This window comes from Nyctereutes procyonoides, unplaced genomic scaffold (assembly GCF_905146905.1).
Source record: "Nyctereutes procyonoides isolate TBG_1078 unplaced genomic scaffold, NYPRO_anot_genome, whole genome shotgun sequence".
NCBI classification, from domain to species: Eukaryota; Metazoa; Chordata; class Mammalia; order Carnivora; family Canidae; genus Nyctereutes; species Nyctereutes procyonoides.
Genome location: NW_026575020.1, coordinates 27,266,005 through 27,281,252, shown reverse-complemented (window position 1 = coordinate 27,281,252; position 15,248 = coordinate 27,266,005). Strand labels below are relative to the sequence as shown.

General features: G+C 49.4%; 1 protein-coding gene across 1 annotated transcript in view; it reads right to left on the bottom strand.

Annotated features, from left to right (window-relative positions):
* RPH3AL (rabphilin 3A like (without C2 domains)) overlaps window positions 1-15,248 on the bottom strand; it is a 144,920-nt gene that overhangs the window by 79,993 nt on the left and 49,679 nt on the right. Inside the window, 3 exon segments of the mRNA XM_055319276.1 lie at window positions 1,161-1,290; window positions 4,729-4,872; window positions 10,265-10,376. Of these exon segments, the coding sequence (XP_055175251.1) occupies window positions 1,161-1,290; window positions 4,729-4,872; window positions 10,265-10,341 (351 nt within the window). The 5' untranslated portion in view covers window positions 10,342-10,376.

Here is a 15,248-nt window from a genome sequence, read left to right as displayed (position 1 = left end):
TATATTGACCTTTTTGCATCTGGATTCTCTCATCCAGCTTTTAATTGCCACTCAAAATGATCTTAATAAGGTTGCCAACGACTTCCATGTGGCTAAGTCCATGTTTACTTCTTTGTCTTCTCTATATTCCATGGTCCTCTCAGCTCTAACCACCCCACCATGCCCTATCACCAATCTTCTATTTCCTGTTATTTCTTCCTAGAATGTACTATTTATTTCCTGAAATATTCTTATTTATTTGATCATTATTTGTTTTTGGTTCCACCAGGAAAACTAGAGTGAAAAACAAAGGAAAGAGGAAGATACAGTATCTTGGAAACAGCTCTCTAACCTAGGAGGGCAGTAAAGGGAAGACCATGATAACAGCTATGCAGCAACTAGTCTATGCTGGAGTAGAACTAAGTCTAAAAGGGAGGAAAAAATGTAGGCTCCACGCAATAGAGTAAAATTGAAATGCTAAATAATCCTGAGGATTAGAAGGCATATTATACTTGAGTCAACAAGAAAAGACAATTAGAAACTCCAGAAAAAACAAAAAGTTATTTTAAAGAAGTCTTGGACTCAACACGTAACAATTTAATATGGGGCATAATTTAGAGTAATCAGTGGAGTATAAGAAAAGGGAAAAATCCATTTGACTTTGCAGCAAAGATCATTCTCATTTGAGGGGTCAGGGGTCAAGAGCAGATCAAGAGAATAAGGAGCATAATCCTAGCACAATGATTGGTCCTGAGGAGAATTTTATTCCTTTATAATGACTAATAAAATTCACTGAGTACTTATGTGCCAAAGTTTTTAAGACCTATGCATATAATTAATCTTTATGATTTTCTAAGGTACATGTTATCATTATCTCTATCTTACAGATGCGGAAGATAGGGCTCAACATATTAGACAAGTTTTCTGAGGTCATCCAGCTAGTGAAATAGCTAGATTTATACCCAGGCCTGTGGGATCCAGAGGTCCACTCCCCAGGGTTGGCCCTAGAAGCCAGGCCATTCAACCTTAGGCCCTAATTCTTCTTGCCGAGCAGCACAGGATACCATGTGCATACACATGCATACATGGACACACACAGACACATACAACATACACTCATGGAAGCCAGGGTGCAAAGTCACAGAACAGGTCCAGACTGGGTAGCCAGAGAAGGGCCTTACCTTCCTGCAGTCTTTGCAGAACACTGATGAGCTGCCCAGGAAGCCCAGTACCTCCCCACAGAGCAGACACTGGGAAAGGCCATTCCCCATCACGTTCTGCCTCATGGTCTCCAGCCGCTCCACCAGGCGTCTGCAACACAGGACACACAGAGTCAGATGGAATGTTTCCTATCTTCAACCTGACCACTGCCCAGGTATGGCTGCCACAGGGCCCCGGCACTAGACCATGGCCCATGTGCTGTTCCCTCACCTGGGGTACTGTTCCCTGCCCCACTTATTTTCCAGGCTACCTCCTAATCATTCATTCACTCACCAACTATTGAGTACCAACAACATGCCACACCCTAGGAATATTGCAGCAAGCAAGCCAGAGATAGACAGACATGATCCCTGCTCTCACAGAACTTACGTTTAATAAAGTCCATAAACAAGTCAACAAGCAAACTGACTTCAGACAAGGGAAGTGCTATGAAATCAAATAAGTGTCTCACCCAGTGTAATCTCAGGACGGAAGTTTCTATCTCTGTTTTGTTGACCAAAATAACTCAGGCTTAAAACACATGGAAGATAGGTACCAGGAAAACTAGAGTGAAAAACAAAGGAAAGAGGAAGATACAGTATCTTGGAAACAGCTCCAGACTGGGGAGAAGACTGGTGGGGAGGGCATGTCAGGTGGTGATCAGTGAAGGCCCCTCTGAGAACATGTGAACTGAGAGCTAAAGGATAACAAGGCCAAATCAGGTAAAGAGCAGGGCAGGGGTGGGGGTAGGGTGAAGTGGAGGTGGAGGTGGAGGGCACTCCAGGCAGAGGGAAGGCAGGGCAGGGGGCAAAGACAAAGGCCTTGGCACATTAGAACAGCCGGGAGGCCAGTGTGGCCACTGCCTTGTGAGCCTGCCAGAGCCTGGGATAAAAGGAGGCTGGAGGGATGAGGAGGGGACCAGATAGATTACATGGGTTTTATAGACACAGAATGGAATTTAGATTATTTTCTAAGATCAACATGAAGCCACTGAAGAGTTTTTTGTTTGTTTTTTTTAAGATTTTATTTATCTATTCACAAGAGACAGAGAGAGAGAGAGGCAGACATAGACAGAGGAAGAAGCAAGCTCCCTGCGGAGAGCCAGATGCAGGACTTGATCTCAGGACCCCAGGACTACGACCTGAGTGGAAGGCAGATGCTTCACCACTGAGCCAACCTAGGTGCCCCACCACTGAAGAGTTTTAATTAGAGGGCTGATTTGATCTAAGGGACATTTAAAATTTTTATTGTAATTTTTTAAAGTTTATATTTATTTATTTATTCACTTAAGTAATCTCTACACTGATGCAGGACTCAAACTCAGGACCCTAAGATCAAGAGTCACAGGCTCTTCTGACTGAGCCAGCGAGGTGTCCCCAAGTGGCATTTTTATTTTTTTAAATATTTTATTTATTTATTCATGAGAGACACACACAGAGAAAGGCAGAGACATGGGTAGAGGGAGAAGCAGGCTCCATGCAGGGAGCCCAATGTGGGACTCAATCCCGGAACTCCAGGATCACGCCCTGAGCCAAAGGCAGATGCTCAACCGCTGAGCCGCTCGGGCTGCCCTCGCGCAGCATTTTTAAAAGCTCACTCCAGCAGCCATGGAAAGCCAGGACTACAGTGGGGGAGGGCAGGTGAGGAAGCCAGCAGGAGGTGGTAGGAGGCCCAGTGAATGGGCACTGAGTCTGGGAGACAGAGGCAACATCCATGGAGATAGGGGGCGAGGAGGTAAGAGAGAGATCTGGGGTTATACAGAGGTTTTGGTTTGAGCAAGTGGGTAGAAGAAGCAGCTGGAGGAAGAAAGAAAAATGAGCTTTTTTTTGAACCTGTGCTGCTGAGTGTCCAGGAGCCCATCCCAGAACCCTGCTAAGCCAAGGTAGGTGACTCTCCTCAGGGTCCCATGGCCTCTCAGCCCACTATGACTCCTCTTTTCATGGCAACACCATGGCCCTCACAAAACTGGTGGCCACTTCCATTTTGTTGGCCTGTATCTCCAGTACCCAGGGGACACTCAGTGAAAATTTCTGAATGAACGAACAGAGGACAGAGCACAGATACATTATCTCAATCCCCCAGGGAGGATGATGCTATTTCCCCCCATTTTAAAGTCAAGAAGACTGAGGTCCAGAGATGTAAAGTCACTTTCCACCAGAATTACATAGTTCCTAAGAGGTGGTTCCCAACGCCTAGGTCCTCACCTCATAGCAACCCTATACTCTCCCCTGAGGTGATCAGGCTCTCCCTGGGGGGCCAAGGGGAAGGTGCCTCTCCCTACATGCCCTCTGGCAAGCACTCCTGACTTCCACAGAGGTCCCTTCCACTGTCTCTCACCCAGGGGCCTTGCTGAAGCCCAGCCCCAGCTCGGGCCTGAACTGCCTGCTCTCAGGGGCCCACGTCAGTACAGCCCATGCCTTCTAACTCATGGAAACCCATAGGATACACCTCCTCCTTCTGAGACATTTAATCTGAGGCACTGCCTTCTGGGGCATTCCTTAGCTCTGTCAAAACCAGTGTTCACAATGGGGGCCAGACAGATGGATGAGGGGGTGCAAAAACTTCCTGCTACGTGGGAGGACCTACATGAAGCACCCCCTGCCAGCTCCCAGCATGCCCTCCTGGTGGAGCCCAAGGGACACAGGGGGTGCTGGCATGTCAGTCATGAGCTTGGGGCTGCACAGCTTCTTGCAGGATCCTGGAAGGATTAGGCAGGGGACAGGGTTAGCCAGCTTAGATAAGGAAAGAGCTAAAGACAATCAGTCTGTCTGATATACACCATTTTTGTAATAAACTGCCCTTAGTATGTCCGCATTATCAAGGCACATACAACAAACTGGGCAGCAGTGGTCTTTGTAGTGGTGCTTTCACATTTAGAACTATGCGTTTCTATAAGGTCTGACTTCTTAAATGATCTCACATTTGATAAACAAAAGACTACTAAAAGACGACTAAAAGAACAAGGAGAGCAGAATCAAATGAATTCCTGCCCAGTGCAGTGCACTGCATTTGTGCTTTTCTGTGTTTTTCCAGTTTTCTAGGAGGTATGAATTGCTTTTGTAATTAAACAATGGACACAACAAACTGTCTGAAGGCTGTACAGAAGTCAGCTCTGGGTGCAGGGGGCCAGGAGAAGAGCTTAGAACACATGCTGGAGAGCAGCTCTTCTCTTGGAACCCTCACTGGGACACGGAGGTCTAGGTTCAATTCCAACTTGAATCCCTCCTCTGGCTGAACCACAGCCGACCTTCCTGTATGTGAGGTGAAGAGCCCCTGATGCATGTCACCATGCTCATTCATCCCCCCCACGGCCTGGGGCCGGGCCACACAGGAGCCACTATCCACTTCTTACAGAGGAGTGTAGTAAGGCTTTGTGGGGCTGGGTTACACATCTACACCTCAGGAGTGTTCGGGCAGAGCAGACTCATTCCCAGGGGTAGCAGTCACTAGGACTCAGGGCACCACTCTCAGCCCATGGATCTGACACAAAAGGACTTTGCTTCCCTCTCCAGGATCTTGCTTCTACCCCAGCTCAGAAGCAGCCCTTACCCAATTCTCTGCTGCTCCATGACATCCAGCCGCTCTGCCCTCTGGATGACCTGCAGGATGGCCTCCACCTCGGCTGGGCTGAGGCATTGGCTCTTCCTCTGTTTCTCTGTCTGGTAGGTGTGCACAGACCAGCCTGTCTGCAGCCTGGAGAGAGAACACAGCCAGCCTTGAGGCCACCACAGTGCAAACTCAGGCTTCCCCATAGTGCCACATCACAAAGCCCCTGCTGAGAACAGTCTGGGAACAGCTCAGGTGCAGTGTGTTAGGGAGAGGGGTTCAGGGAACAGGGCAGAGGTTTCGAATGCTGGCTCTGACCACCTGCCAGCCACTGGGCCTCACAAAGATGGCAGTGCCACCTTAGCACCGCAAGAGACAGGAGCATGGGGTGTGACCCACTGGACAAACAGAGAAGGCCACTGCCACAGCACGTGGGGCTTTGAAGGAAGAGCATAGAAGGTCATCAAGGCTGAGATCTGAGGGCACCTGGGTTGCTCAGTTGGTTAAGCATCTGCCTTTGGCTCGGGTCATGATTCTGGGGTCCTGGGATCAAGCCCCAAATCGGGTTCCCTGCTTGGCAGGGAGTCTGCTTCTCCTTCTACCTTTCCCCGCTGCTTATGCTCTCTTTCTCTCTTACACTCCATCTCTCAAATCAATCAATCAATAATCTTAAAAAAAAAAAGAGAGAGATCTGAGGCATATAAGGGAAATGGAACTTACTATGGAACAGGAAAGAATGGTAATTAGATTAAAAATGAACCCTGAATATAAAAGGAGATGCACAGAGCAGTTTGAAAACTAGAGGGTTTGAAGGGCAGGAGGGCAGCCCCTACTTCCTTAAACCCACTTCCCTAAAAAGTGACAGCAACAGGGACGCCTGGGGGGCTCAGGGGTTGAGTGTCTGCCTTTGGCTCAGGATGTGATCTCGGGGTCCCAGGATCGAGTCCCGCATTGGGCTCCCTGTGAGGAGCCTGCTTCTCCCTCTGCCCGTGTCTCTGCCTCTCTCTCTCTCTCATGAATAAAATGAATAAATAAAATCTTAAAAAAAAAAAAAAGAAGAAGAAGAAGTGACAGCAACCAAGGGTCCTCAATGCGGGACACAGGGCAGGAGGATGAGGATGTGGACGCCTTCCTGGTGGTTCCCTGTCATGAGCTAACACTGGTGGTCTCATATCACTGCCTGATCCGAGCTACTGCAACCAACAGTTCATGGACTGTTGACACTGTGTAAGTTAGGGGAGCTAAAGAACATGTCCTTTCTCTGTAAGGAGAGCAGGCTGATTAAGTTGAGAGGCTCAGACTGGAATCTACTGGATGGTCTTATCTTAGGCTCTGTCCCTTCCCAGCCATGAGAATGGGCAGCTGCTCATCCCAGATTACCTGATCTGTCTCTTTAAAAGAAGCCATGCAGATTAAATGAGGCAGGGTATGCAAAGTGCTCTGCATATAGCAAATGCCCAATTGCTTAATCAGTGGTGGTTAATGATGATTACTGTAATTCTCATGGGTAGAACCATCAGGAATGGCTAGACCAAAGAGGCAGTGCTCATGAAGGGTTTTGCAGGATGAACAGGAACTTGGCCAATGGAAAGAAGGAGACGATGTGCAGGCAGAGAAAGCCACATGTGCAAAGGTGCAAAGACATAATAGTCATGTGCTGCACTGAAGGTCTCCAGACTTCTAGACTGCTTATGTCTCCAATTCAAAGAGAAGCACTGCCCTAGGGGCACCTGGGTGGCTCAGGGGTTGAGCATCTGCCTTCAGCTCTGGTCGTAGTCCCAGGGTCCTGGGATTGAGTCCCACATTGGGCTCCCTGCAGGGAGCCTTCTTCTCCCTCTGCCAATGTCTCTGCCTCTTTCTCTGTGTGTCTCTTATGAATAAATAAAATCTTTAAAAAAAAAAAAAGCAGCATTGCCCTAGATCAATACTTTTGGAGCAGTCCTCATAGGGCTGGGGGATGCCAACAATGGGAAAGGAGTGGAGCTGGGGGACAGAGGAGGGGAGGCCAGTCCTTGAAAAGGGCAGGAGAGCACACACCCACCTTTCCTCCATCTCCCGGGCCGACTCAATGGGTTTAGGCCCTGAAAAGGAACATGCTCCCATCCCAACCTGCATGTTTTCTCCACCTGAGCATTTGAGGGACCGGGCAGTTAGTGATTGGCCAGGATGCCCTCCATGTGTGACCCCCTGGGCCAGGGAAGGAGAACTGGGAAACAGGGTCCTCAAGCTCAGAGCCGCACCACGTAGGGAAAAGGCAGGCCAAGGAGCACAGAAATGGGAAGGCATGGCACCACCCTGCATCCTGGGAGTATAGTTCTTACCCAGCTAGCTGTGGGCATGGTGCCAGTCCAGGGCATGGGACACCTCCTTTTGCACCAGACCCTCCTGTCATCCTATCAGGCAGGCCTCCCCTTGGGCCTCTCCTTTTCTCAGTGGGGTAAAGAAGCTGAGAGCAGTTAGATGGCTCTGTGAAGGCAAGTCAGAGGTTGGCCAGCCTCCTGACCCAAGGAGTCCATGGCCAGTGGCTGTTGCCAGACCCTCCAGGCTTCCCTGGGGCATCCTCTCAGCCTCCTTTTCTGCCTCCATCTGGTTACCGACCAAGCCCTGACAATCTGTCCTCTCATTCAACCTCTTCCCCTGGCCCACTGCTCCTGTCCAGTCAGACTGCAATTCCCACATCTGGCCTTGGTTGCCTCTGAGCATCCTGTTCCCCTAAAGGCCCCACCATACTGCCAAAGGTGGCCAACTCCTGGCCGGCAAATGTAGCTGTGGTTGTAAGCTCCAAGGAAGAATCTTCAGTGGCACCTGGCGCCCCCCATCTGTACGGCCCCCCATACAGTGCCCTTATCTCTCAGCTGCCCTGGCCTCACACAGGTTGCCAAAGCTGCCCCTAGTTCCTTGTGTTCTGGGTTGCAGCCAAGCCTTTGCTTATGCTGCACCCTCCATCTGCAGTGCCTGCCCACCTCCCAAACCTCCTGTCCACTAGGCTACTCCTGTTCTTTTTTAAGCCTTCTTTTAGGGGATGCCTGGGTGGCTCAGTCAGTTAAACATCCAACTCTTGGGTTTGGCTCAGGTCATGATCTTTTTTTTTTTTTTTTTTTTTTTTTATGACAGTCACAGAGAGAGAGAGAGAGGCAGAGACACAGGCAGAGGGAGAAGCAGGCTCCATGCACCAGGAGCCTGACGTGGGATTCGATCCCGGGTCTCCAGGATCGCGCCCTGGGCCAAAGGCAGGCGCCAAACTGCTGCGCCACCCAGGGATCCCTCAGGTCATGATCTTGAATGGAGCCCCCTGTCAGGCTTCGTGCTCAGTGTGGTATCTACTTGAGATTCTCTCTCTCCCTCTCCCTCTCACCAGCCCTCCCACTCACGCCCTCCCCCCAAAATAAATAAATAAAACCTTTAAAAAAAGGACTTCATTTAGATTCCTGATGAAGGGACACCTAGGTGGCTCAGTGGTTGAGCGTCTGCCTTTGGCTTAGGGCATGATCCTGGGGTCTTCGGATTGAGTCTAGCATGGGGCTCCCAGCAGAAAAAAAAAGATTCCTGGTGAAGATCACCTTCAAGACGGGTTGAGTTCATTCTCAGAGTTCCCAGAAGGCCCAAGCATGGGTCCATCATGGGGATTAAACATTATTTCAAGGCCAGGTGGAATCCTCTGTCTCTTCCTCTAGAATGTGTCTAGAGGACCAGTGCTACACCATCTGGCCCCTGCCCACTTCCTCAACTTCCTTTTACCCTGCTTACCACCTCATTCTGCATTCAAGCCACACGGGCCTCCTGTCAGGCCCTCTATTCATTCTGTTCCTTCTACCTCAGGGCCTTTGCACATGTTCTTCCTTCTGTTTAGAATCTCCTTCCCCCTATGTCCATCTAATATTTATCCCTCTTCCAGACTCAAACATCACATTCTCAGGCAAGCCTCTATATACCCCCAGATTAAGTCAGCATCTGTCTTCACTCCACTGCCTGTTTCCACTGTAGAAGTAGCTACACATGGGTAATTACATATATAATGTTCACGTCTCCCCATCAGTGCCTTAAGATGAAGGACCATGTTCATCTTGTTCACTGCTGTGCAATCAGTGCCTGGGACATAGTAGGGGTTTAGAAAATGTCTGATGGTTCTGGAGGACAGACCTGAGCTGAAGTCAGGGAACGTAACTTCCCCGGATCTCCCAGAGGAACCCTCAGGGCACAGCACCCAGATGCAAGATTTGTAGTACTCTCCTTTACGGAGCCTGGCATTACAAGGAGCCTGGCATTACAAGGCAGCACACCCTGGGGAGGAGATAAAAGCATTTGCTCTACTCAAAGATGCTACAACAGCTTCTGGCTGCTGCTGAGTGCAAGACGAGGTCAGGGAGAACTGATGGAAATGCCAAAGGGGCTGCCAGGGGTCACACTAGGCCCTGGTACAAGAGCACAGCTCTCCCCAGCTCCTTGTATCCTGTCAGGGAGGACACATTATCTTGCCTGGGATCAGAGCAGAGAGGGAGAGGGGCTGGCTTCTTCCCTGGTCTCTCCCCTATGGGGGCCAGTGGCCAAACAGAGCTAAGCCATCCCAGTGAGAGGAACAAATTAACTGTTGCACAGAGATTCCTGCAAATGAGGCAGGATTCAACTCTTGGGCATTTTGGATTAGTTTTTTTATCTGTCTTTGATGTTTCAGCTCTGTCCCCCTGCAGGCCTATAACATCTAATTGCAAATTTCTTGAACTTGGTCCCATTTGGGAAATGCTGGCTTCCATAATTGGCATGGTTTGACAGATAGAGAGGCATTCTTGGGCTTACCAGACATCAGGGACCTCCAAATCCCTGGATAGATGGGGAAGACTGAAAGGCAGGAAAGGCATATCCAGGAGGCCCAGGCCTCTGGCCACGGGAGGAAAGTAGGTAGAGATGGCCTAACCTAACTGCATCTGAGAGGCCACCAGGATGGGGCAGGGGGGACAGGAAAACTGGGATCCTAAGGGAAAAACAAGAACCAGAGAGACCCTGACAGGGCACAAAGGAGACTGGGGATGCTTCGAGGTGGACTGTGTGTTTCAGCCCAGACGGCAACACTTCGTTCACTTAACAAGCCTTTACTCTGTCCTGTAAGTGCCAGGCATTCACCATGAAGTAGGTATCCAGGTATCCAAGGCTTCCTGCCTCTGGGGGTTTGGGGACCAAAAGCTCAGTGATGGGGATTTATACTCTCAGCAGAGAAGGCAGAGGAAGTGGTTTGATCCCCTGTAGCCTCCTGTAGCCATGGGAGACAAGCGGGCCTAAGTGTGGGTCCCAACCCTGCCATTGGGCAAAGGGCTCAGCCTCCTTTTCTTCCTCGTAAAAATGAGGGTCAATTCCATATGGCAGTTAAATAAGTGAATGGCTGTTAAGTGCTGACCGCGGGGCCTGGAGTGTGGTGTGCATTAGAGATGCACTCGTCTCCAAATGCCTCTTTCTGAGTCCCTGATATTGAGTCTTGCCCCTAAAAAAAAGGGAATTGGGGAGAGGTAGGGAAGGGAAGGCCGGGCAGGGCCTTGGAGGTACTCACTTGGCTCGCAGGGCGAGCTGCCGATCGTTGGGGCAAACCCACTGGTCGTTCCCACTACCAAAGATGGTGTCAGCCATGGCTTAGAGTGCCCAGCCAGGACGGAGAGTCACATCTGAGGTGAGAAGGGAAAAACAAAGAGCACATCATCAGCTGGGGTGCAGATGGCAGCTAGGGTCCCTCACGCACCAGGCATTCCCAGTGCATCCCCAAACCTGGCCGCCTGTGGATGCCTTGCCATCAGAATCCTCCAACTAAATACTATTCCCTCAAAGCTCCTCTTTCAAAAGGATCGTAATTCTGGGAGGGTTAACTAGGTGGCTCATGTAGCTAAGTGACCAAATTGGACATGACTGGCAGGACATCACAAGTCAGAAGCAGAAAGAGGGGGGAAGAAGCACATCTCAGTAATCTTCAACTTGGCTGGCAGCCTCCTGACTTCTGCTCCTCCCAAGCACAGCCCCTACTGTACTGAGCACAGTGCTTAGCAGGAGGGGCTAGGTCCAGGGTGCACGCATCTAGACAACCCGGGGAACCCTTATACCACTCTCAAACCTGGGGGACCCATCGTGGCACCTCCAGGCCCATGGTGCAGCTAAAATTGGCCATCTTCATGGGTTCTTCTCCCCAGCATGTTCTGCTGGCCATCACAGTGCTCCCCAGAGCAGGAAGGAGCAGGAAGGAGGGTGGGGAGCAGCAGCTACAGCCAGGACTGCCACCCTGTACAACTGTAGGGGTACCCTGGCACAGTCCACCAGGACTACGATGAAGATGGTACCCTTGGGAATTCTGCAGGGAGCTAACCCTGCTCCAGAACTTCCTGTTGGTTTGACATGTATAGTCTAGCTCAGCTGCCTTTCTCCTTGCTATCAAGGCTATGACCAGCTCTTGGACTATCTAGTATAAGGCTACTACTGCTCACGTATTCTGAAAGGAGAGAGAGAGAGTGTGTGTGTGTGTGTTGGGGGGAGAAAAAAGGGGGAACTCAATCCCAGAGCAAAGATGAAAGCCTGCACTGAGTTATCCACACTCCCCTGGTCCAATCCAATCTAGACCAATAGATCTCAAACACAGGAATCCTTCATACTCTTAAAAATTACTGAATTTATTTTAAATTACTGAAATTAGTCTGGCAGTGCCTTAAATTTCTTTTAAAGATTTTACTTATTTATTTGATAGAGAGAGGGGGAGAGAACACAAGCAGAGGGAGTAGCAGGGGTAGAGGAAGGAGCAGACTCCCTAAGCAGACAGCCTGATGTAGGGCTCAATCCCAGGACCCTAAGATCATGACCTGAGCCAAAGGTAGATACTTAACTGACTGAGCCATGAGGCATCCAGTGCCTTAAATGTTAAATGGAATTGCCATATGACCCAGAAATTACTTCTAGGTATATATGCAAGAGAAGTAAAAACATGCCCACACCAAAACTTGTATATGGATGTTCATAGCAGCATTATTCACAACAGCCAAAAGTGGAAATAATTCAAATGTTTGCCAATTGATAAATGGATATCATATGGTGTATCTATACACAATGGAATATTATTTGGCCATAAAGGTGAAATACTGATCAAAAAACAATAAACATATTAGATGCTCACATATTTTATTTAAAAAGCTATGTTTTCCAGGGGATCCCTGGGTGGCTCAGCAGTTTAGCGCCTGCCTTTGGCCCAGGGTGTGATCCTGGAGTCTCGGGATCGAGTCGCGCATCAGGCTTCCAGCATGGAGCCTGCTTCTCCCTCTGCCTGTGTCTCTGCCTCTCTTTCTCTCTCTCCCTCTGTCTCTCATGAATAAATAAAATATTTTAAAAATAAAAATAAAAAGTAATAAAAAGCTATATTTTCCAGAACAAAAGCAACTAGTGAAAATAACAGCTATGTATCACATTTTTTAAAATCTATGTAATGTTTAGTTTAACAAAAGTCAGCTGGATGTTCATATCTGATTTCTTGTTCAATCTTTTGTGATTATGCGGTTTTGTTAAAGTGCATGAAAGACATCTAGACTCTCACAAATATGTACTCCTGGAAAAAGGAGGAGTATTTTCACAGTCTTTCCAGTTAATTGTGGATATTCTTCTTTCATACTGTACCAGAATTCAACAGATGGTATTTTCTTAAAGATTAGTTCTAATGTGGCATCTGAAACCATACTAATGAACTTATCCTTTTCTGTATATTTGTGAGAGGATAGGATGCAGGATTTTATTATTATTATGAAAATAGTTTTGACCTTGTGGATTTCCTGAAAGGTGTTGGAGATACCCCCCGCCCCAGGGATCCCTGGATCAGTTTGAGACCTACTGTGCCAGACCAAGGTCACCGATTTTTATAATGACCAGCAGGGGGCAGCGTGTTGACAGTAGCTAACTGATCCACACAGAGACCAAACCCATGACCTTGACTGCAGTGGTCTCTCCATCCCGTGTGTAGTACATCCAAGCACCTGCTCTCCTCTGTGGGCCACCTTGGAGAGAGCCCTGGGCACATCCAGACCCTAAAGAGCCACGTGTGGAGACCCCATGGCCAGGCCTGGCACTAGGATGCCACCATCCCAAAAGCCTCCTCAAATCGAAAGTCTTGACCTTCTCCCAAGTAAGGCTAACATATGATCCAGGAAAACAGAGAGAGTCAAAATGACACACTCATCAAACAAGTGCAAACCAGCGTCTCACTTCCAGCCTTCAGTGCTCTATGGTTTGTTTTGCTGTTTTCCAGAATCTGTTATCTTGTGAATAGCACAATCACACTGCCAGGTGGGTGTGAAAAGCATTACTCTATTCCAAGTAAACGTTTAGAATATACTATAATTCATTAGCCCTGTTTATTATTTTTTAAAAGAATACGAGTTACAGGAAATTGAAGTGGGGCACCTGGGTGACTCAGTCAGTTGAGGGTCTGTCTTTGGCTCAGGTCATGATCCCAGGGTCCTTGGGACCTTGTCCCATGTTAGGCTCCCTGCTCAGTGGGGAGTCTGCTCCTCCTCTTGTCTTCCACCACCCTGGGCTCTCACTCACTCTCTCTCTCAAATAAATAAATAAAACCTTAAAAAAAAAGAAAGAAAGAAAAGTGATGAGGGCCTCCCTGATCAGGAGGCTGTGCCTGGGTAAACTGGGCATCCAGTTGTCCATTTGTGAGCATCTCACAGATGCCACCGCTCCTGCCACAACCTGCAGGGGGCGCCACATCCTGGGCCACAGCTCCCAGGACTGGAGGGTCCTAAGCCTTCCTGCCTGTCTAGTAGCAGCTGGACACAGTGAGGAAAGGGGTGGCCCTTTCCTAGGACCCTAGTACTACACACTAGGCACCCCCATAGAGTGTATGGAGCTGGAGTGGGGGGTTGAGGAGAAAGAAGGGGTCCTATGCTCTCACACTCAAACCCTCACCTCCTTTCTGGTGAGGACAGGTGGGGACATCCAGGAGAAGACAGCATCACTGGAGTAGAGAGGCAGCAGTTCTTCACAGGCCAAAATCAATCTTTAGGGAATGAGTCCCTTTTGTCCCCTTTGGGTTACTTCTAAAGAGGGCAAAATCCTTAGGGATCACTGTCAAGAAAACCCTCAAGCTAACATTTATCCTTCCTCTGACTTATTTGAGCTCATTTTTAAAAAGATTTTTATTTATTTATTTGAGAGAGCCATTGAGAGAAAGCATGAGTGGGGGTAGGGTGGAGAGAGACAAGACTCTGCTGAGTGGAGAGCCCAATCCTGGGCTCCACCCCAGCACCCTGGGATCATGACCTGAGCCAAAGGCAGAAACTTAACTGACTGAGCCACCCAGGTGCCACAGCCCCCCAACCCCTTGTTTGAGTTCTATTCCTCTTTTCTTTTGAAAACTTTAGCTCAAACAACTCTGCAATGACCCACAGGCTACTCTGCTCTGTTCTCCCTGAATATAATCACTGCTTTTCCTGTTGGACAGAAGAGAAACAAGAGAGGTTAAGAGACTGAGGCAAGGTCACACAGCTAACTGTGCTGGTCTACTAATCCTTCTTTCCATAGTAACATCTCTGCATTGGATCACCTTCTGCCATAGGGCAGAGGGAGGATTTGGGGTAAAAAAGGAAGGGGGAAAAAAAGACTCCAAGAAGAGAGAAAAGAGACCCGAGAGAGTCTGGCTTTTATGCAGACCTACCGGAAGGCCAGGAACCAGTCAGTTATCTTCCTCGGGCCTCGGTTTTTTCTCATAGGTCCCCAAAAGGGCTGAGATGGACAGGCTGGAGATACTGCCCTGAGCAATCTGAGCTGTCAATCCTCCCTGCCAATCTGTGCAGGGAGGCACAGGGGGTGGAGGTGGGGAGGCAGGAGACCGGACCTAGGGCAGGAGGCTGGTGGCTGCTCCAACCTGGGAGGTGGGAAGTGAGCCCCACCATAGCCTAGTCCCCTGGGCGGGAGCAAGAAGGCATCCCTCTATCCCCCACCCAGACTGAGGAGGCAGAGGTCAACTCCCAGGCCTGGGGCTGTGAACACTGGCTGGCCAGGTCTTCAATGATGTTAAGATCCCAGCTGAGCGTGTCCACATGGGTGGCTCGGGGAGAGAACTGGGGCTTCTGCCTAGGCTGCACCTAACACACGTCTCCTAAAGCATACTTGTCCTCCACCCACACAGAGCAGCCTCGGGACAGATGGTGAGAGGGAAGGGCAGCTCCAGGAGCCACATTTTAAGAACTGCCAACAAAGGCAGCGTAGGTTCTCCAAATCTCTTCAGTCTGAACCACCAGCTTCCGGACTCTCCAGCCAAGCTCCATTCCCGGCTTCCTTAACCCTCTTCATCCAGAACCACTGTGTGCTCACACACCCTGGGCTGGGCCCCCCTCCATTGGGGGCTCTGGGAAGAGGGCCAGGGAGGCCCCCTTCCCCAGACCTGTGCCCTCTTACGAGCTGGGTCCTTCAAGCTTCCAAAGAGCAGTGCTGGGGGAGCTGAATGTCGGCCACACCCTTGTCTTAACCAATGCTAATGCCTGGCCAAAAATCAACTGATGAGG